This window comes from Mchenga conophoros, linkage group LG22 (genome assembly GCF_057382185.1).
Source record: "Mchenga conophoros isolate Kocher_MC1m ecotype Shallow Benthic linkage group LG22, M_conophoros_male_GT1.1, whole genome shotgun sequence".
Classification (NCBI taxonomy): Eukaryota; Metazoa; Chordata; class Actinopteri; order Cichliformes; family Cichlidae; genus Mchenga; species Mchenga conophoros.
In genome coordinates, this window is record NC_140546.1 from 37,392,943 (window position 1) to 37,416,368 (window position 23,426).

At 44.5% G+C, this 23,426-nt stretch overlaps 2 protein-coding genes across 3 annotated transcripts in view; one reads left to right on the plus strand and one right to left on the minus strand.

Moving 5' to 3' along the window:
- Window positions 1-13,398, minus strand: part of LOC146549879 (ubiquitin-conjugating enzyme E2 E2-like) — a 65,244-nt gene extending 51,846 nt beyond the window's left edge. For both annotated transcript variants that reach the window (XM_085262495.1, XM_085262494.1), the window contains exons 1-2: window positions 13,263-13,398; window positions 8,612-8,809 (exon numbers count right to left, since the gene is read on the minus strand). In XM_085262495.1, the coding sequence (XP_085118621.1) occupies window positions 8,612-8,802 (191 nt within the window). In that variant the 5' untranslated portion in view covers window positions 8,803-8,809; window positions 13,263-13,398. The remainder of the gene's footprint in view (window positions 1-8,611; window positions 8,810-13,262) is intronic.
- Window positions 13,399-14,116: 718 nt separating this feature from the next.
- Window positions 14,117-22,456, plus strand: sf3a3 (splicing factor 3a, subunit 3). The gene is made up of 17 exons (XM_085261466.1): window positions 14,117-14,638; window positions 14,748-14,795; window positions 15,209-15,261; window positions 17,925-18,030; window positions 18,113-18,185; window positions 19,529-19,620; window positions 19,718-19,800; window positions 19,925-20,063; window positions 20,147-20,215; window positions 20,315-20,382; window positions 20,924-21,031; window positions 21,132-21,201; window positions 21,298-21,462; window positions 21,709-21,819; window positions 21,904-21,994; window positions 22,072-22,127; window positions 22,202-22,456. Exons 1-17 carry the CDS (start codon window positions 14,543-14,545, stop codon window positions 22,277-22,279), a joined length of 1,506 nt encoding a protein of 501 aa, XP_085117592.1. The 5' UTR covers window positions 14,117-14,542; the 3' UTR covers window positions 22,280-22,456.
- Window positions 22,457-23,426: the final 970 nt, after the last annotated feature.

The window sequence follows — 23,426 nt, forward strand, 5'->3', positions numbered from 1 at the left end:
TCATTTATCAGCGACACCTTAAAGGCCGGTCCGTGAAAATATTGTCGGGCATAAACCGTCCGTGGCGCAAAAAAGGTTGGAGACCACTGATTAAGAGGACCCGAGGGAAGCTCGGAAAGCTAAGCAGAAGTTATTTGGAGAGTGACTGCTGTTGGTTGAAAAGAGTTAAAAAAAAAAAACTTCAGTGGTGTTGCACACTATTTTATATTATTTTTTAAAGTCATTGTTAACCCTTTAAAGCCGGTCAGAGCAGCACGCTCCGTGTTGCGTAACTATTTTTAAATCCCTGTAGAACCTGAACCGTGTAAGCTAGCGCAATAATTTGTTTTGCATATGAAACCGGAGGAGTTGTACTTACATCTGATGCCATCAGCTTGTCCTCGGTCACGGTTTCCTTCCACATATAGCTTTGCAAAAATTGCATAAAAAGCGCTTGCAGCAACAAAAGCATAATATTCCAGAAACACGCTTTGCCGATCCATCAGCTGTTCGTAACACTTCCCACAGTGAAATGATGCACCTGCTGTTTTCTTTGCAAATTTGCATCATAGGATTGTTTTTTGTTTTTCCTGCAGTATATAAAAATTGCTGTATCTCCAAAATAAAACTATGAAGACACTCAAAATAAATTTCCTGTTGTTGTAAACTATTTTTTGCAACTTTATTGTATTTAAAGTTTTGAGGGATAAACCTCTTAAATTTCTCCAAGTAGAAATATATGTAAACAAAACAAAAGCGATTTTCAATTTTTTTGTAGTTTATTGCACTTTTTTGCAATTTATGTAATTACTATGGACTTAATGCATACATATTATTAAAATATGGGCTATAACAGTTGTATTGATGTATAGCAACTTGAAATGCTCCCACAAATGGCACTACAGCATGTAAAAAAAAAATATAAGCTCTGGTGGACTTGGTTCTATAGTAGGTCTTAAAGGGTTAAATAAATATCGTCAAATAATCGTGATCTCAATTTCAGTGAAAATAATCGTGATTATCATTTTTGCCATAATCGAGCAGCCCTAGTGCAGCTGGGAACCTGTTAGTGAGAGCAGTGAGATGAACCTGAAAGGAAAGGCGCCTCTGATTATAGTCCCAGTTCTTCATGCGTGTGCACGAGGCTCCACAGTGCATGAATACACTGTTACACTCTGCATGTATGTGGATCAGTCTATGACGTATACAAGCAGCTTTGCATGTGCAGCACCTGATGATTTATTACAAAAGCTACCAGTCAAATAAACCTTAAGTGGTTACCCTCGAGGTCCTTATTTTTATGGCACGGCCCCCACTGTGGACGAGAGGTCCTCTCTGTATGTATCTGATGCAGCGTCTGCTATGACTGACCTCATTTCATATAATAATATAGATATAATATCCAGTGCACGCACGAGCAAATCCACACACTCCCATTGATGAAATGCTGCACGATGAAGCATTTGTCATATATGCATTATGATTTTCAAAGTGTGAATACAGCACGTGGACGGCTTTTGATGTAACAGATACAACAAGATGTGAAAATGTATTTCATACAAAACAAAAACTAACATGACTCACGTGGTGAAGATAATCATCATGGATGAGCTTCCTCAGTAGAAATATGTCATAAAGTCGATAAAAGTCCTGTCCGTGCTCTGACAGCCAGCAAACAGGCCAATGACAGCGAGAATAATACCAGGCCAAGTCAGCCGTGTGCTTGGATTAGAGTTAGAGCCACATCAAGTTATCCTGACACACACAGTCCAAGAGGAGCAGCCTGCAGCACACGTGCTAATGTTTGGGCTGCTAACTCCCAAAAACACAACGACTGCTGAAAATGTTCACGGACACTCAAACAGTCGTACCGCACACGACCCCAACAGACACGGTCCAGGCTCGAAACGACAACGACTCTGCTGGAAGGGGCGCAGACAGTCTGATGTTTGGGCTCTTTAAAGCAGAGTGCACGCACTGCAAACTGTGTGCACAAAGGCTGTGATTAAGTGCTGTCCTCTACACGTTACAGTCCCAGTCATTGTCTCGCCTCACAACAGCTGAAATAAAGAGCCCACTTTAGAAAGCACGCGGGGGGGGGATAACAGATTTAAGCAGCTGACTGATGTAACCGAACCCTGATATGAACTATAAACATTTCTCTCAGATGGCTCTTTCCCAGCTCCACACAGAGTGTCCACACAGTGTGGACACTCTGTGTGGACACACATAGTCCACACGGAGTGTCCACACACACATCAAACCAAATCTTTGCTGAAAGAAAGTATGAGCCTCAGCAGCGACTTCACTGCACTCCTTGTGCTTTTATTAAAAGACACTTCAAACACACAAAGCAGTGTGAGACAGCCACAGTACACAGCTGTAACGCTGCTGTGCAGCATGTCTTTGGCATCGCTGTCATTTTGAGACTTACTTCACAGACCGTGAGAAACTCATTTATCAGATTATATTAGAACATTTTAGGGAAAAAACATGTTAATAACTAAAAATGATTTTATTATTTATTAGGCAAGTAAGAAACACATTTTTCCCAAATGTAAGATTTGGGTGTTCTTCTCTGAGAAATGATTCAACATTTTTTTCTATAAAATAAATACATTTGTATGTCGATAAATGGATTTTTTCATCTTAATAAAAAATAATAATCTGTTCTTGTGTTTTCCTGTTTGTTTTATTAAATCCAAATGTAAATTCTATTTCATTAAATATTCATTAAATAACAAGTTATATTAAAGTAAATTACAACTATCAGCTGGATTAAAGAGCTCCAGCATAACAGCAGGAACACAGCAGTCCTACATGACACAGTGAACACGCAGCACTGCCACGCTGCAACCAGCCTCATGTGTAGATAAAGTTACCTGTACGTGCCAATGTTCCTCAACTACTGCGTGCACATGTGTGTGTGTGCGTGTGTGTGTGCACGTGTGTGTGTGTGTGCGTGTGTGTGTGCACGTGTGTGTGTGCGCACGCATGTGTGTGTGTGTGTGCGCGTGTGTGTATGCGTGTGTGTGTGCATGTGTGTGTGTGCGCACGCATGTGTGCACGTGTGTGTGTGTGTGCGTGTGTGTGTGCGTGCACGTGTGTGTGTGCGCACGCATGTGTGTGTGTGCACGTGTGTGTGTGCGTGCGTGTGTGCATGCGTGTGTGTGTGTGCACGTGTGTGTGTGCGTGCGTGTGTGCATGCGTGTGTGTGTGCACGTGTGTGTGTGCGTGCGTGCACGTGTGTGTGTGTGTGTGCACGTGTGTGTGTACACGTGTGTGTGTGTGTGTGTGTGTGTGTGTGTGTGTGTGTGTGTGTGTGCTCTAAACTGCTGCAGTTTTGAGTAAAAATGAAGACCTAAAGAGTGATTACATCTGACTTCCATGAAATAAAGGTTTACAGTATTTGTACTAAGAAGGAAAATCACAACCAGCCAATGAACTTCAAAGTGGTCCATCTCTGGTCTCCACCTGACTCTCAGTGTTTTCAGCCCACCTGTGTGTGCCCATGCGGGACAGGAACACTTGATGATGGCTGTTTGGAGCTGCTGCAGACTGGATCTGACACTAATTAAGCAGCTCCCAGATAATATAATTAAGAGTAGTAGAATAACGCCTTTATTTAGGTAAAGCTGTTCTTGCACTTCCTGCATGTCGTTCATCAACAGCACAGCTGCCGATAAGTGACGGTGTGGAGAACAACAAGCACTTTCTCAGCAGCTCTGGCATCAACATAGGAGCAGCTCTCTGCTGCTGGCCAGACAACCAGTGTCAGCACACCAGTATACCCAGTTTCAACCTGCCATGAACTGGTGAGTAACAGAGCAACATGTGACATAATGAGGACTTTTTCCAGTTTGTTGATTTATTTTTTGCTTGTTGGCCTCTAAACAGCTTCCTGCTGTTAAACAATTAAGATAAGAATTTTATTAATGCTGAGGAAAATTCCTCGTTCCCTTCAAGAGGTCAGTGGAATAAACAGACACACAACAAACGAGGCACAGACACGAGCAACAATGTACAGTGGGGCAAAAAAGTATTTAGTCAGCCACCGATTGTGCAAGTTCCCCCACTTAAAATGATGACAGAGGTCAGTAATTTGCACCAGAGGTACACTTCAACTGTGAGAGACAGAATGTGAAAAAACAATCCATGAATCCACATGGTAGGATTTGTAAAGAATTTATTGGTAAATTAGGGTGGAAAATAAGTATTTGGTCACCTCAAACAAGGAAAATCTCTGGCTCTCACAGACCTGTAACGTCTTCTGTAAGAAGCTTTTCTGTCCCCCACTCGTTACCTGTATGAATGGCACCTGTTTGAACCCATCATCTGTATAAAAGACACCTGTCCACAGCCTCAAACAGTCAGACTCCAAACTCCGCCATGGCCAAAACCAAAGAGCTTTCGAAGGACACCAGGAAAAGTATTGTAGACCTGCACCAGACTGGGAAGAGTGAATCTACAATAGGCAAGCAGCTTGGTGTGAAAAAATCAACTGTGGGAGCAATCATCAGAAAATGGAAGACATACAAGACCACTGATAATCTCCCTCGATCTGGGGCTCCACGCAAGATCTCATCCCGTGGGGTCAAAATGATCATGAGAACGGTGAGCAAAGATCCCAGAACCACACGGGGGGACCTGGTGAATGACCTGCAGAGAGCTGGGACCAAAGTAACAAAGGTCACCATCAGTAACACACTACAACGGCAGGGAATCAAATCCCGCAGTGCCAGACGTGTTCCGCTGCTGAAGCCAGTGCATGTCCAGGCCCGTCTGAAGTTTGCCAGAGAGCACATGGATGATACAGCAGAGGATTGGGAGAATGTCATGTGGTCAGATGAAACCAAAGTAGAACTTTTTGGTATAAACTCAACTCGTCGTGTTTGGAGGAAGAAGAATACTGAGTTGCATCCCAAGAACACCATACCTACTGTGAAGCATGGGGGTGGAAACATCATGCTATGGGGCTGTTTTTCTGCCAAGGGGACAGGACGACTGATCCGTGTTAAGGACAGAATGAATGGGGCCATGTATCGTGAGATTTTGAGCCAAAACCTCCTTCCATCAGTGAGAACTTTGAAGATGAAACGAGGCTGGGTCTTCCAACATGACAATGATCCAAAACACACCGCCCGGGCAACAAAGGAGTGGCTCCGTAAGAAGCATTTGAAAGTCCTGGAGTGGCCTAGCCAGTCTCCAGACCTCAACCCCATAGAAAATCTGTGGCGGGAGTTGAAAGTCCGTCTTGCTCGGCGACAGCCCCAAAACATCACTGCTCTCGAGAAGATCTGCATGGAGGAATGGGCCAAAATACCAGCTACTGTGTGTGCAAACCTGGTAAAGACCTATAGTAAACGTTTGACCTCTGTTATTGCCAACAAAGGTTATGTTACAAAGTATTGAGTTGTATTTTTGTTATTGACCAAATACTTATTTTCCACCCTGATTTACCAATAAATTCTTTACAAATCCTACCATGTGGATTCATGGATTTTTTTTTCACATTCTGTCTCTCACAGTTGAAGTGTACCTCTGGTGCAAATTACTGACCTCTGTCATCATTTTAGGTGGGGGAACTTGCACAATCGGTGGCTGACTAAATACTTTTTTGCCCCACTGTAAATCAGTATGTACAATAGTGCTGATATTAACTATGTTAATGACACTAGTGACTGGTGGTGGTCAGAGGGCCCGGTGGCGCCAGTGTCCGGCAGCCTCGCCTCTGTCAGTGCGCCCCAGGGTGGCTGTGGCTACAATGTAGCTGCCATCACCAGTGTGTGGATGTGTGTGTGAATGGGTGGATGACTGGGTATGTAAAGCGCTTTGGGGTCCTTAGGGACTAGTAAGGCGCTATACAAATACAGGCCATTTACTAGTGGTAAGTGATAATACATTAAGTGATACTGTATTCAGCATTAATAACCAATCATCAATGATTAATTAGTTAACCAGGGATTGTGGCGATGACGTGCTGTGGTGTATTAATCAGCTAACATCAGCCCTTCATAATCAGCTGTTTACACACAAAATTAATGAATGTAAATAAAAACAAAACTTGAATCTTTCAGGTAAGAAAATCCCAGGAAGCTGAGAAACGTTTCATCATCATCCAGGTGGCTTCTTCAGTCTCAGCTGACTGCAGGTTTACAACCTTATAACATCTGTGTAATGACCAACACGAGCACCCCTCTGTAACAATCAGCTGTGAGCTCCGTTTCGTGATCATTAATATGCAATACGATGTACCAATGACCATCAATGGCCAAGGCTAAGATCACAGCATTGTAAATGCACCCTTAGTTGCATCCTTGGACCATCCTTGACTCAGAGATGATCCCTTTTCACATTAATGGATTGCTTGACTCAAACCAGCTCAAGCCCATTGGTAGGCAGCTCTGAACACCACATCCAGAACAGCTTGGGTTTTGAAGAGAAGGTGAGGCAGATGAAACCACGGTCTCATACGATGTCACATCTCTCTTCACTTGTGTTCCAGTCACTAAAACACTGGAGGTAGTTTGTAAGAGATTACAGGATGACCCCAACCTCAGCAACAGCACCGCTCTCAGCACCAGACAAGTGGGTTTGCCTTTGGAACTGCGTCTTAATACTTTGAAGAAGTGGCAAAGAGAGCTCTGTTATTCTACCCTGGAACACCACCACGTATGTGAAAAAGGGAAAGCCCACCTCTGAATGGAGGAGGGGCCTAAGGGTGCATCTGTCACCATCGTACAATGCTGTGATCGCAGCCATTCCCCAGCTCTCTGTGAATGGGACTCATGGCCATTGATCAGTGGTCATGACAATTTGCATATTAAAGATCATGAAACTGATCCCGCAGCTCACAGTTAGTCAGTGCTGCTAGATTCAGTCATGATGCAAATGCACTGTTTATCAGTTTGGGGAAACCTGCAAGCTCTTATAAATGAAAATCCTGTGTTTGATTCAGAAAGACATTGCTGCCTGGCAGCAGGACAGGCAGCACCACGGGTGCAAACAGACACTACACCAACTCTGTCCTTGGGACCTGGAGGCTTAAAGACAGCTGCATATCGCGATATAATTTGAAGCACGTGCGGTAACGATATATATCGTGATATATTCTTTTCTTCTGTATAACGTATTTTCCACACTATAAGGACTTAAAATCCTTTAATTTTCTCAAAAATCGAGAGTGTGCCTTATGTATGAATTCTGGTTGTGCTTACTGACCTCGAACTGATTTTGGCAGAAATCTGTTAAAAATGTTTTAGTACAACTTTGGTAAGCCGCACTGCTTGATGGATCGTCAGAGCATTACGGCTGCCGTAGGGAGGAGCTTCAGAGTAATCTGGGTCCAAAACTCCGTCTGCTTCAGGTCCCAAAGTCAAACGAACACTGAGAGTTAAAAACGTCTAAATTCTTTCATCTTTAATTAAATCATCAGCGTTGCTGCTTTACCAGGTGTAACAATTAAGTTTTACATCCATGAAAACAGAAGTTATTAAATTTAACGGAGTTAAAAGTTAGCAGGAAGTTAGCTCGCTAGTTTCCACCTAAACATGATATAGCATGTTCTGACTGAGAGATTTCTGAAACATTCAAACGTACAGCTCTGCTATCACTTCCAACATAAATGAAGACAGAAAACTAAACAGCAGTGGTGTTTGCAGGGTTACTGAAGTTGGACTACCTGGTATATAATGTTGTGCTACGTGATTGCTAGCGACACAGCTATGTTAGCATAACATTAGCACAGTGAAGCTGGAGGATGAACGCCAATTTTTTTTCCACTCGATAAAAGTTAACGTGAGGGACTCTGGTGGTCAGGGACAAATGCAATCGCATAGCAGGATGCTGTACACGGGCCAAACTCCAGTCAGGAGAACAACTGAGATTATTCATCCACAATACGAGGTTAGTTATTAATACACTGCAACAACATGGGAACAGAACAGCTGCGAGAGAATTCAGCATTAATCAATCAATGTTACGGAAGTGGAGGAAGCGCAGTTTTTGGCTTTCCCCATATTTCAAAAGTGCTTCATCTCTTTGCTGTGACTGTCGGCATAATTTGCAGATGATAATGGTTTTAGCTGCTGCGATTCTTTCGACCAAAACAGGCGCCGCTTGATGACATCATCAACATCAACATTATACCGTTTATATCGCCCAGCCCTACTCCATATCCAATAACACCGTAGAACATTTGTATTGTCATGCTTAGAGAAGCTCAGCACAGCTGCTTTGCAGGTGCCAAACGCCACCATTATCAGTATTAGAACACCAGTATGTGTTTTTTCCTGTTACTACTCGATTTAACAACAAAGATGTATTAGATACAAGCAGGCGGTACTTTCATCATTTCATAACTCGCCTACTTTTTATTTAACCAGTTATCTAATGAGTGTCCTAATGTTGCATCTCGTGTTTAGTGTTTATTTCACAGTGGCTGCTGTAACCTCATTAACAGAAGGTTACAGTGCAGCGCTGATGCTGGCTTTTGACTGCAAAACCAAAGCAGCAATTTAAACAGCAGTACCACAGAGAACAAGTGAGCGACAGACGACTACTCAAGAAGCTAAACGGGCGCACACCCAGCAGAGTGCACAACGCAAAACAGAGTGAGCGCACTGAGCTTTACCTCTTGGCACTGGTGGAGAGCTTGGCAGCGGTCTTACTGGAGATTTTGGCCTCCTTCTTTTTGGGCTGGGCCTGGTCCCGTTGCTCGGGGCCCGGCTGCTCCGGAGGAGCCGCCTCCCTCTGCTCGGCGTCCGAACTCCCCCCACTGGTGTTGGGGCTGTCGTCCGGCCTCGGCTGCACCTCACTGGACATGGCGACGCTGTGGGATGGTTGCACATGCACACAGGCTTTAACGGCACGTAACGAGCACACCTGAAGAGGTTTACTCAACCTTCACTGCAGGTCGGTCATCTGAGAAACACAGTTTTAAATACAGCTTGGTCACACACTGCTGTGGGATCCCACAGCAGTGTGTGACCAAGCTGGTGACCAGCATGAGGAGGCGCCAGGCTGTGGGGACTGTTCCACATGCTGCTTAGGCCCCGTCTGATTTCTTCAGACGTCAATTACCCAACCTAATAAACAACAGTGAACACGAGTCAATAGCACAATAAGCTGTTTGGCACCGACAGAGAAGATTTGGCAGGATTTTCATGGCCTTTCGTCACATCCTCACCTCTGCTGCTCAACCCACAGATGCATTTTCCTTACAAACGTGGCTCCATTTAAACAACAACATAAGATTTATTTCCAAGAAGCTTTGTTGTAACCAAAAAATAATCGACCAAAAACAAATTTACAGTTTCATTTACCTATTATTTATGACAACACAAGCTGCGTCACCCGTTGCTATTAATTATGTTTGGTTTTGTCTTGTGTGGGAGTGAAAAAGACGAGTAAAACGAGCTACACAGGAAACGAGGACGTCTGCAACCACACAGAGGTGCAGGGGGACAAGTGTGGAGACAAGGATGAACATGGAGGCGTGGCAGGTATGCGAGTGAAGGAAGGAGGAGGTATGGGAGAGGAGGAGGATGGAAATGAGCAAGGAGAAGACGCAGCAGAAGATAAAGCGGCACGTGACAAAGAGAGCTTAGGTCCGAACTGAACAAGAGACAGATGGATGAGAGCTTTCTGACACAGACAAAGACACTACACACGTCTTCCATCTTTTACTATTTTCATGTCTCTGTTCAATAATCTGACGCCTTTCCTGCAAAGAAGCTGTCGCCCTTTCAGAGGGATTTTCACTCTCATACGTCTGAGCCTTGATCATCCAGTCGAACGCCTCTTTAACGTGTCACGTAAAACTCTTTCAGCTGCCTTCCCTGACACCGTTTTATGTGCACACATCTTTTTAGTTCTTCTTGAAAAGGTAAGTGTTTGTTGTTGATTTGCATGCTGAAGGCAATATCCCAACAGTCAAGCTTCAAATGGCTGTTTTTTATAGAGTCAGTGAGAAGTACACATTTTGAAATGGTAAACAGTAAAACTGCAAATAGTAAGTCGAACAGTCTGTCCTGCACTTTAAAGGACACCTGATTTCTGCTTTCACACAGCAGTCACATGTTCATCAGGACACACTCCAGTTTCTGGGAATCCTGTATGAATCACAAAACCACAGTTCAACCTGGGATCTGCTTCGACTGCAGGCTTCTCCAGCTTCCAGCTCATGCTCAACACCCTGTTTGCAGGGTGTGTTAGAAAATCTGTGCTGTGGGTTACACGCCTGTTTCACAACAGTCAGGGCTGGCTTTTATATTTAAAGCTGTAATTACGAACTCAGGATGCTGTGTCGATAGCATCAGTCACACAAACAGCATCTGTGCATTTCTCACAGTGCAGCTGAAGAAGGGATCCGAGCCGATTTATGGTACAACAATGTCACTCTGAGAAACCAACAGCTTTGCTGCGCTGCAACAACGTTCCAAGTAGTGGCTGCAGGTCCTCGAGTTTTGCTTGTGGGCCTTTCCGTTTCTTGGCACTAGTACTCATGGGGGGCATGGGGGAGCCTTCACCTGTGCTGTGGTCAAACACCTTCCTCTGTGCAGGCTGTTAATTCTGTGTCCCAGTTCAGCCAGTTGATCTTTCGCATATTGCTGAGCAAAACCCAGTAAGCTGGACATTCGTGGCTGTCCTTGTCCCCCGTATCCTGACAGTTGCCTCCACGACTCTGCCGTACAAGTGCAGTGTAACATTTTATGAAACAGCACACATTTCGTAAGCTTGTTCACACAGCAATGTTCTCACAGTTTGGAGGTTTCAAAATGTCCAGGTCATGCTCACAGCCACTGGTATTTGGATATGTGCTTCAAGGGAATCACAAACTCATGCTGCCATGTAGTCACTGCCACCACACACAAGCATGCAGACATATTGGGAAGTTTAAGGGGAGGCCTCACGGTCTGATATGCAGTCATTTCTCTGAAGCTCATAAGGAGCCGATGATGATCCAATCAAGCTGATTTTTTTCAATCTGAGGTGTCTTAATCCAGCATTATTCCATCTGCACATCTGTTTTCATTCAGACTTGAGAAGTATCAAAGAATTAACTGGTAGTTTAGGTTTGTGGCTTCAGCCACCCTATAAGGCACTGTGCAGTGAATCCATGAATGGAATGAAGGGAGATACTTTGGGTTTGAAAGTTAAACTGTGGACAACAGAAATTCATCAGATTGCTGAGCCGCTGAGCACAACTACAACAAGTCAAAGCCTCAGAGATTTTCCACCTCGCAATCATCAACAAGGAGTTGAGGTCACCGAGCCAACGACGTATTTTCTGGGTAGCAGATCGAAGAAGGAAAAACATCACCTTAAATAACATTATGGAAAATATGTTTGTGTGATCGTAACATTGTCATACTGGTAACTTATTGCTCATTGAACTGTATACATGTCATAGGGCTGTTGTTACACACTTCAAACTAATTTAGGGTCCTGTAAATGTGCCCGTCTGCCTACACGCTTTCATTTAGATAGCAGGCGGAACGGGGTTTTCACCCACTGCAAACACGCTCCTGTGTAGCCCTCCAAAATCCAAAGGAGGATGATATATGCATGGGTCAAATGCCTACTGGTTGACAAGTGGGCCAGAATAAGGAAGGAAGACAACGGAGTTCACCAAGAACAGGAGTGTGAAGAAATAATCAAAGGTTTGTTTAAAAAAACCCAAAACAAATCTGTGTGCAGGAAGACTGCCCCACTCAAGTTCATCCAACGTTGTTTACCTTATCTGTGCACTGAACCCACATCAGTCATGCTGGATCAGAAAAAGGTCCTTTTGCAGAACTCTAAAAACAGCCGTGATTCTCTGTCCGATAAAGGAGGAGACAGCCTACTGACAACAACCTGCTGCCGTTGGACTGCTGAATGATAATAAAAACAAGCAGCGTTATCCTATGTCCTCATCCAAAGATACACCCGCAGATGTCATTAGTTAAACACCGAGCTCTGGTGTGGTTCATTCTGACATTCAGCCAGGCTGAACGTTTGTCAGTCACAACCTACGAGTCTCAGAAAAAGACACCTACAAGGTCAGCCTCGCTAAATCAATTGTCCCCATTATTGTGTATGTGAGAGAGGAGCTCAAGGTGAATGCCTCTATTTACATTCCCTGGTGTGCAATGAAAAATGCATGACACAGACGAATGGCTGTGAGGGCATTTTTGCTGCTCACGTGAATATAGAATCACAGTCAGTAAGGACAGACGGGCGGTGTACATGACAGTGGCTTTGGTTAGCTCACTCCACCTTTGACATCTGACAAACAGCTGCAGCATGAAGACTGTGCAGTTAACTGTGGTGGAGAGCTGATACCTCACTCCAGTTTTTGGTGGGGTTAGAGTGACACAGAAGGACATCGTTTCAGACCTCAGGGTGAGCTGCTAACAGCTCTGTACACATCTGCGTGTTTCCAGTTGTCAGGTGAGGACAAACATACTGAAACCAAAAGTTGGAGACATACCGGTGGTTCGTGTTGGGCTTTCGGAGGATGTTTTCTTTCCCAAACTGTCACAACAGCTCAACCGGTCACTGAGCGAGTCTACACATAGATCCCACCCAGCAGGGCACTCACAGTCCCGTGGATTCATTCTGTTCTTTTGTCTGAGGCTAACGGCTCATTAAACAGTTACGAGTTTGGGTTTTCTCTCCGGCTGAACCTTTCCTGTACCCGACTCTGTAAAGAGGGAATTCCCACTTTTGGCTCGGATTCCTAGCAAGGCTATTTCGCTGTTAACGGTTGAGTGACGACTGGGCCAACGATTATTATAGTTTACATTTTAGTAAGTTCAGTTAGGTGCATGGATATATGCCGAATTAATGTGCATCTGCCTATGACTCTAAAGGTCTCGTATGGTATACACACAGTCGTTTAATGAGAAACGGGTTTAAATCTGCTCAGATTTTAGACCACGTTCGGGGGAACCCTCTTTAGTCCACATCAAACAGCTCACAGAGCTGTAGATGAGGGGCCAGCGAGCTCCCGCGGCCCGGATCGCCTGTTTTGTTGGCTGTGTGAAGAGTTAACAGCAAGACAGCCTCGCAATCTTTATACGCGCCGAAGAAGATAAAGCTGAAGGACACACTTGTCCGACATCTCTCCTCTACAGCAGCGGACCTCAGTGACCGCTGCCAAATCTGCTCCAGCACAAAAGACAGAATGGATGCCCCCCACCACCACCACCCCCGCCCCCTTCCCCACAAAATAACCCAATAAATCTTCGTTGTCTCCATAGAGTGGACTCCATTACAGAAGAATACGAGCAGCTCACCTTTATAAGCTGGCTGGACGTATGTGTTATGAGCTCCACTGTTTATTCTGTAAATCCGCAACGCTGCTCGTCCGCTTCTTTTTACTGTCCGCTGCTTTGACTGACTGCTCGAGAATGTGGTGGAACCGCGACTGTCACGTTAGCGACCGTGACGAGCAGGGTTTCCGGTGTGATCTGTCAAAATAAAAGCCTGTGGCTTATTTCCCCTGAAGACTGCCTATAAAAAACAATATTCATATGATGCAATACACTTTAACTTATTCCAAATGAGGTTAAAAAAATTACACTAATCTCTGTAATTTTTCACGTGTGCACGAGTAGACCTGAGGCTTGTAATGTCCTTTCACCCAATATCAATACTCATAGAATAGTTTTGCACTCGTTAGCCTATTTGCTTTATCTTCCCTGATCATACTGTGTAACATGTTATTTCAAACCATTACATTTTTAAATTTGGATTTTATTTTGATACCAGTGAAAATTGCCGAAAAAATCACAAGGAATATACAAACATGTCAGTCTATAATGCAACCTAGTTCAGATTATTTTTTTTATTGAATCAAGCAACTGATTGAAAAAACAAGCCCTCCGAAGAAGATGGATGAATGGACGTATTTTATGTTAAGACGTAGAGTTCACACTTCCGGTCTTTTTCTCTTTAACCAATCCGACGCTTGACGGCTCCAGACTGCCTTCGTGCGCGCGCCTCCGCGAGGGTGCGTTGTGTGTTATGGCAGGCTTTGATGGTAGTGTAGACTACAAAGGAAGTGCAAAGAGAACACCGAGCACGCGGCACAGACCGTGCACGGTGTGGTGCCAACCCGTCACGTTGAAAAAGAGTACTTTTCAGAAGCAGTTTCTACATTTCAGTAATGTAAACACCAGGGATCCTCTTGAAAGGAATTGCTGTTATGCCCATCAACTCATCTAGCTAAAACGGTCAAAATCTAAACGAAACCATTACTTTCAACAATTTGTGTCAAAGGATTTCACGGTAATTGTCTAAAAATAAACTGGAACCAATGTTATTATTAACTGTCGAAAGGCTTCAGATAAAAAAAATATAGAAGTATTGTAGACGGACATGACCACTGCGGAACCCTTCCACAGGTTCATGTTTCTCATACGGCTAATAGAGTGCGGGCCGTTAGCTCGGCGACATGCGCCATTGAAAACAAACGTACCAGATACGGCGGGTATTGCCGCTTTCGTTCATTTGTATTCTACCCCATTAGAAACCTTACTTCGTCTCCAGTAAACGTTCTACATTTTTGCGGACAATGGAAACTATATTAGAACAACAGCGTCGCTATCACGAAGAGAAAGAGAGGCTAATGGATGCTAAAACTAAAGAAATGTTACACAAGAAGTCGACGGTAAGTGGTGCTACTTAAGGCTAGCTTTAGCATTGCTACGCTTGGTCGTGAATCCCAGAAACGCTGAAATTAACATTTGTCCGTGTGTTTTTTCCAACTCTCATTTCAGCTGCGTGAACAAATCAATTCTGACCATCGAACAAGAGCGATGTTGGATGTGAGTAAGAGTTTGGACTCATTTAAAACTGTTCTCACTACCTGGCTAATAGTATTTGCTGGCAATTCAACGAATAACTAACCTTTCATAAAACCCAGGTTACAATTTTGTAAACGTGCAAAGCACTATTTATTAGCGGATTTGATGCATTTTCTTACACTAATCACGGGAAAAGAGGTCAGATAAAGAACGTAATCAGATGTACTGAATGAAGCGGTGTCACAACGAAATGACACCCCAAAAATCTGCCCCCAAGTGCGTCAGAGGTCATTAAAACTAGGTGTAAAATATAAATGGTTAAAACCTGACTTCAGAGACGCACATTGGAGACAAAGAATCACTTTTGATAATTAGCAGCTTTTCACTGTTAATGGTCAACGCTGGTAAAAAGGTGTCTGCGCTTCTTCTTGCAGAGGTATATGGAAGTGAGCGCAAATCTCAGAGACCTGTATGAAGACAAAGATGGGTGAGTGTTTTCTTAGCGAACAGTCATTTCCACTCAAATATAGATATGTTGGCTGGACCTTTGTGCGGTTACAGAAGTAAAGAAACAAACTTTTGAGCAGTTACTTGAAAAGTAGACCAACTAAAGGTGTATTCACACGAGAAGCCTGAAAAATCTTGTGACAGTCAGGATGAGGACGTAACGTTTCTTACATGTGGCACATGACAGGAGATGGTTAACGTCAGCTCCAATCTCACCACTTCTGGAAATGATGTGAATCTGCTAGACTATCGTCTGCTCTACTGTGACATTGTTGTTGTTCTCTAACTTGGGGTCCACACACACGCGGGTTTATTCACCAGTCTAGTAGCAAATCACTCAGAAACAGCTAGGTGATAATACTACTACAGCTGGGCATAGCAGTATGTTGGGCGTGTGAGCAGGATAGAAGACCAAATGACACCAAATTGTGAAGAAAAACGTGAGCTGTAGCATTACTGAACAAGGCACCTGAAAGGACATGCCCAGGGCTCACAAGACGAGGACACTGTTGGAAAAGACGGGTCCAAGGAAATATTCTGGAGATATTTTGGTTATTTGAAGTCTGATAACGAATCGGAGTAGCAAACTGTGTCAAAGGCATATTTCCATGAAGGCACATAACACCTCAAATTGTTTTTGCTAGGTCCTGGGTTTAAAAAATTGATTTCCCAATTCAAATCGATTTTAGCTTGTATAAAGCGATATCGATTCAGTAAATCCTGAATCGATTTTTAAATATAAATGTATTTTATCTGAAACGCCAGAACCTCAGCTTAAAGCTCACAAAACTATTTAAACAACCACCAAACAGCTAAAACACAAAATGAGAGCAGATACATGGATCCCACCAAAGACGTAAACACAGAGCGTGGATCGTTCACGTGACGGCACGCACACAGACACGCCGTCGGGGCTAAAAGCAGACAGCTCACAGATTCTGAAGCTGCAGGTTTCGGCACTCTGACCAAAATTCACTGAACCAGCAGCACAAGAAGCTCAAAGCTACGCTTCACGCCTAAGTTAGATAGATTAAGATAAGATTAAGTTTTTCAGAGGGTGGTCGGGATTGTTCATGGTGGATAACGGTGTGTTCACGACCTCTCCAGCATCAGGTGTCCAGTTTGTAGCCGACCACAGAGCCAGCATTCCTAATCGGTCTGTTCAGTCTGTGTCACGATGCTGCTTCCCCAGCACGCCAAAGAAAAGTGATGTGCTTGCAACAACTGAGTGAGATAATCGCCTCACACTGAAGCATCTGAGCCTGCATTGTTTATATATGCTCACTCTTCTTGTACATGCTAGGGCTGCCACAAACGGTTATTTTGATAGTCGACGTAATCGTGACTAGTCGACTAATCGTGGCAGCCCTAGTCCACGCCCCCTGTCGGTCTTCCACTTCAGCCTGTTGTAACGTCAGCCTGTTGACGTCAACTCCAAAGCCCTATCGGGTCCTTTTTTCCTCGACCGCATCAAGATCCTCTCCGAGGACGTGGGTCGTGTAGCCTTTCTCTTCCCTCTGAAGTCGGTCACTATCGCTCTGGTCTTGTTCACATTCTGAAGGCTACAGAATCCTCTGCTTCTGCTCATTACTAATACATCCAACCACTGCAGGATGTTCAGAGTATTTTTGTGGGTGGATGTCTGAGGTGCACATGGTGAACATTGGGGTGGCTGTAGCTCAGGTGGCAGAGCAGGTCAGCCACTAATCAGAAGGTCGGTGGTTCGATCCCAGGCTGCCTCCTGGTTGCATGACAAATATCCTTGGGCAAGATACTAACCCCATGTTTGCCTACTGGTGGTGGTCAGAGGGCCCGGTGGCGCCAGTGTCCGGCAGCCTCGCCTCTGTCAGTGCGCCCCAGGGCGGCTGTGGCTACAATGTAGCTGCCATCACCAGTGTGTGAATGGGTGAATGACTGAATGTAGTGTGAAGCGCTTTGGGGTCCTTAGGGACTAGAAAAGCGCTATACAAATGCAGGCCAACATGGAGACAGCACAGCTGCTGTACTGCACATCACCAATTCAGACAGAGCCCTGGTCAGCCTCATATACTGCATCCTGTCAGTCAGGTAGTTGGTGGATGTGTTTACTGACATTTGTGTAGCTTCACTGTCAGCAACAGTGGCTGAATTGTGTTAAATGCGATGCTCACCACACTGCTGTTACAGCACGTAGATGATTACATCATTCAAAGATTCGGTCTGTCTACTGAAGAGAAACAGTTTTACTTAACAAAAGAAGGCAGAAATCATGTGGCAGCTTATGTCTGATGCCTGATTGGCTGAACACAAAAGCAAGACGTCCTGTAATATGGCCCATCAGGATAATCTTCCACTTAAGCTGCTTTTGAATATGAACTCTGGATAATATGAGGAGAAGCGCTTATAGAGGCTACAGGACAAAAGGACTCACACTCTGTGAAGACTGCACAGTTACACTGTTCTCACACGAGTGCAGTAGGACAGTACACACACTTTGTAATAGACCACTGTCTGAGTAAAGATGGTTTAGAGCTTGGTCAGCATGCACCTCCATTGGCTCTTGAAAAGTCCAGGGGTGAATGCATGACTGCTGCTTCAGAAAAACCAGCTGTCCTGATGACTTCCTCTTGTTCTTCTCGTGTTCCTGGATTATTTGTCTGACAGAATGAGGAGAGACGAACTTGCAGCCATCTCAGGACCAAATGAGTTTGCAGAGTTCTACAACCGACTCAAACAGATAAAGGAGTTCCACCGAAAGCATCCCAATGAAGTATTTATTCTTTTGATTCCAAAATGTCAACTGAAAGCGTACATCAGGTCTTTGAAACTGATTTCTGTTGTCCTTCCTGCAGATTTCCATCCCCATGTCTGCAGAGTTCGAGGAGCTGATGAAGGCCAGAGATAACCCCAGCGAGGAGGCTCAGAGTGAGTTCAAACAACACGTGCTTGTCCTGAGTCAAGAACACGTTTGCACGACATGCAAATCCCACAGAACAGCAGCTAGAGGAGCAAATGCTTCCTGACTTTTTCATTTGTTGCAACAACAAAAATGGGATCTAATGAGGAAACTCATAGAAAGTAGCTACACTGCATTAAGCATCACTTTGTGTGAAGAACGATTACTGAAGTGTGAGAATCAGATCAGTGTTGTTAGATTGTTTTTGCACACGTGTGTTTGAAATCTGCAGTTGAAATAAAAACACAGCGATCTAAGACGATCAGAGCAGCTGATTACTGACAGTTTCTCTTTTAGTTCTAATTGTAGGAAATTTGTGCCGTTTGGTGTCCATCCTGTTGGTGAAGGCTCCCTCTGAATGAGCCTGAATGAATGAATGACATTCATCACACATTTATACCAATACACTTTCAATTATACAGACCCACACAGCAGCCAACAAGTTTGATTTCATTTTGTAACAGCTGAGGAACAATCAGGACGTGGTCCAAGGTCAAAATTAGGATTAATAATCAGATGTTTGCAGATGTGAATACTGACCGTGTCCTTTTTCTCCCAGATAAACAGGACGTGGTCAGCATGTAGCAGCAGACTGTCAGCAGCCTTTTTATTGTTCTTGGCTTAGTTGACTGGATAACAATCGATCAAATGTAGGAAGTTAAATAGAGTTGAAAACAAGCTGGGCTGTTCGTAGACCTGCACAGTAGACCTGTGTCATGGAAAAGCACAATAGCTCGTAGTATTTGTGCAGCATTGAAGTGCAGAAGAGCACTTTGTAAACGTCACAAATATGATATTATTAAATGGTTTGAACCCATTAGTTGGCTTCACGACTACCAAACCTGGCGGTTTAGTAGTCGTAAGTGTTGAGCAGCAGTAACGTTTGTAGGGAGACGTTTTTCTGGCTACTTTTGTTCTTGGGTCAAATTAGGAAATGTGATCGATGCCGGAGCTCACTGGAAAAGAAGCATGCAAAGCACCGATCATCTGCTTATGCTAATCGGTTCTGCTGCGAATCGCCACTAACAGAGAGCCTCGTGTTTGAGAACGTGTCAGACAGGCTGTAGGTGTTGTTACCATCTCACAGCTGGATTAGCTGCCCCATGAAAGCATCAACACTCTTTCTTCATTCATGAAAAGGCTCATTTAGGCAAAGCACTGGCTGCCTTTGGTTAGCAAACACACTTTATTGTGTTGAGTTCCCCCACGTCTGCTCTGCAGTTGCATAACTACACTTAACAGTTATTGTAAGTAACATCTGTGACCTTCATACCCAGGCTTAAAGTGCCTGAATGACTTGTGTTTATGGCAGATATGGTGGACTTCACCGATGAGGAGGGATACGGCCGATACCTCGATCTGCACGACTGCTACCTGAAGTACATCAACTTAAAGGGAGCTGAGGTTGTGATCCTGAAGTAGCCGTTTATTCTCATTAATAAAGAATAAGCCTCCGAGCCAGGATGTGTCTGACTGCTGTCTGTGCCCTGTGTCTGTACAGAAGCTGGAGTACATCACCTACCTGTCTTCATTTGACCAGCTGTTCGACATTCCCAAGGACAGGAAAAATGCTGAATACAAAAAGTAAGTCCATGCTGCTTATTCAAGACGTCAGCTTGGAAGCATAACTGTAAAGAATCTGCTTCCTCAGTCACACGTCAGTGTTGCATGCAGAAGTGCACACGTTTAAATGCCTCGTGCTCTGCAGGTATCTGGAGATGCTGCTGGAGTACCTGCAGGACTACACAGACCGGGTCAAGCCGCTGCTCGACCAGAACGACCTTTATGGCAAAGTGCTGTCAGAGTTTGAGAAGAAATGGGAGAATGGGACCTTTCCAGGCTGGCCTGTAAGTTCTTCTGCTGGGACCAGTGAGAGATGATGGTTAGGTTTTGGGAACCTCTCTGACTTCTTGCATGTGATTATTTGTAGAAAGAGACGAGTAGTGCTTTGACACATGCAGGTGCTCATCTGGACCTCTCTGCTTTCTCCTCTTGGGAGGTAAAATCAATCCTCGTTGACATGTGACTGAAGTCAAAGTGTTTTGCATAAATAATGGTTTCATATTTGTTTTACTCTCCGTTTCCCTCTTTGCTGTAGGAGTTGGCCTCTTTGGGTCTGGACAGGTTGAAGTCAGCACTCATGGCTTTGGGACTGAAATGTGGAGGGTAAGCTTCTAGAAACATGACAGGAGCAGCGTAATAACTCACTTTCTACAGCATTAAAGGCTGATTGTTTTCATATTCCAAGCAGAATATTACTGGAAAACCAGCTCTGTGGGGACAGGGAATCATCTGTGAACTACAGATAACCTCACGCCGCGCGTCCTTAGTATAGTGAGAGCCCAGTTTGAGACCACAAAGAGCATCCGGTGTTCAAAAAACCCAAATGAAATATGCAGAGCCATCGAGTGGTGACCTCTGTGGACAAGGAGGATGACAAAGAGCTGCAGAGAGCTGCTGACCCCACCTGTCGGCTGGTTTGAAGCCGTCTCTCTGTGGGTCAGTCGGACGTTTTGCCTGCTGTGCACCTGGAAAACAAAGCAGCTGACAGAAACTGTCTTTAGTGTTTGCCAAGTGTGTTTGTTGAGACATGTTTAAAACGGCACAGTACAAAAGTCTAGTTGGGGCCTTGTAACAGAGTCAAAAGGACGTCGGTGTTCTGGCAGCTGGTAGCCAGCAGTTAATGGTTGAATGTGTCTGTGTTCAGGACCCTGGAGGAGAGAGCTCAGAGGCTCTTCAGCACCAAAGGCAAGTCCCTGGAATCACTGGATCCTTCACTGTTTGCCAAGAACCCCAAAGCAAAGGGACCTAAAAAGTAAGAGTGTAAAACTGTCCCTCGAATGTCACGTCCTCATAACGTCTCATCAAAGTGTTCGGTATGTAGTTCTTAATGCTTTCCTACGTCACTCCAACAGAGACACAGAGCGGAACAAGGAAATCGCCTTCCTGGAAGCTCAAGTATACGAGTACGTGGAGATCCTTGGGGTGAGTCTGGATGTGTTAATGCTGCTGTTGGAGCTCGTGTTTCGAGCCGGCTTCGTGAGGAAACCACATGTTGATATGTTGCGTATGTGGCTACAGGAGCAAAGGCAGCTCACTCACGAGAACGTGCAAAGGAAGCAGGCCAGGACCGGAGAGGAGCGTGAGGAGGAGGAGGAAGAGCAGGTCAGTGAAAGCGAGAGCGAAGACGAAGACAACGAGATCATCTACAACCCCAAGAACCTGCCACTGGGCTGGGACGGCAAGGTAAAGCTGCAGACACACCTGCACAGAGTAACCGTTACGGCCTCAGTAACACGCATGTGTGAAATCTGCATGTGTTAACGCGAGTCGTGTCGATCCACACGCAGCCTGCGCTGCTGTTACGTGACGCTGATAGATCCCTCAGAGGACACGCTCTCACTTTAATGTCACGGCTACTTTTAAATAACATGTTTCATTGTTGTCTACCTGATCACCCGCAGTAACCGTGTGTGTTTGTCACTCCTGCAGCCAATTCCATACTGGCTCTATAAACTGCACGGGCTGAACATCAACTACAACTGTGAGATCTGTGGAAACTACACTTACAGAGGACCCAAGGCCTTCCAGAGGCACTTTGCAGTATGTTGCTGTTGTTGTTTTCTCGTGGTTGGCAGTGACTGTGGGGGCGTTTAAAGGTTGATGAACTTCCATGTTTGTTTAAAGGAGTGGAGACACGCTCACGGGATGCGCTGCCTGGGAATCCCCAACACCGCTCACTTTGCCAACGTCACGCAGATCGAGGATGCTGTGTCCTGTGAGTTGATTGGAGCAGATTCTGAATGCAGCTCGTGTTCAGATGTTAATGTATTTATGTGTTTTATGTCACTGTAGTGTGGGCAAAGCTCAAGTCCCAGAAAGCATCAGAGCGGTGGCAGCCAGACACAGAGGTACCAACACTCAGCAGACATTTGTGTTTTGTTGTGGTGTAGCTGCTAATTGCTTTTGCTGATGTGCTTTTCAGGAAGAGTACGAGGACTCCAGTGGAAACGTGGTCAACAAGAAGACCTACGAGGATCTGAAGAGACAGGGCTTGTTGTAGACGGGGGCTGAAAGACACCAACTCTGAACAGCTGCTTTAAACTCTGATTTTATCCTGTTTACTCGTGTTTCTTCTTTGTGAGCTGTAGAGTTGGTTTTAACAGCATCACCAACTTTTCATAACTTTGTAATGTGGCGACCATTTATGATCATAATAAAGTAGAAACTTTTGTCAGCACGCTTGTTCGTCCTGGTCCTTCAACAATTCCTAAAATCACCAGGACAGGACTGAAAATAGTCCCTTACATATTTGATATTTTAATACTGATGTATGGATGGAGCGAGTTCTGCAAGCTGAAGCTATTGTGTATAGTCTGTAGTCGGCGGTTCAGCTCCTGCAGCCGTGCCTGGTTTACAACAACCACGATGACTCGGATCATTTGGAAATGACGTCTGAAACCATCAGCAGAACCTCCGAAGCCCTCGAACACGACAGAGGGAGGACTCTAATATACAGGTGCTGGACAAAGAACATCATCAAAAAGTTGATTTATTATTATGATTATGATTATTCCATTGAAAAAGAGAAAGTTGCTGCAGGTGTAATGAGAGCCCAGGTTGCTCTGCTCATTCAAAGTACAAGAATATGGTCCAGCAACCTTAGATACAGATTTTGGTGAATCCCTCTGTACTCGACACGTCCATGTTGCTACAGGACTTTTGCTTCTGTTCTTCTCTGGACGTTCCCGTGGTGTATATGCTTCCACTCTTGTGTGTGTTATGTCCTTTCTATGTAACTACAGTTTAAAACTCTGATAACATCGACTGTGATTATTCATTCAAAACAGTTTTAATTAGTTTGATGACAACGCATCACAAAGGAACAGCAGTCATTTATCGATATGTAGGAGTCAGTATATCTCAGTTTCAGTGAAACATTCATTTGATCATCATCTTATCGTGTGTAGTTGAGGCTGTGGAGGAAAGAAAAAGATTAGTTGTCTCCAATCTGGAATCCAGACTGATGAGGTGCACTGCTTCTATCCAGCGTGTCAGCGATGCAGCAGCTTTATCGTTTGCACTGAATCGTGTTCATGGAGCTGTTGAGCTCCACCAGATGGCGCTCTTGCATCTGTGACGTTAACTCTGGGAAAACTAAAGAAAAAGGATGTAGACTGAAGAGTCCATCAACTGTTGTAGACCACGAC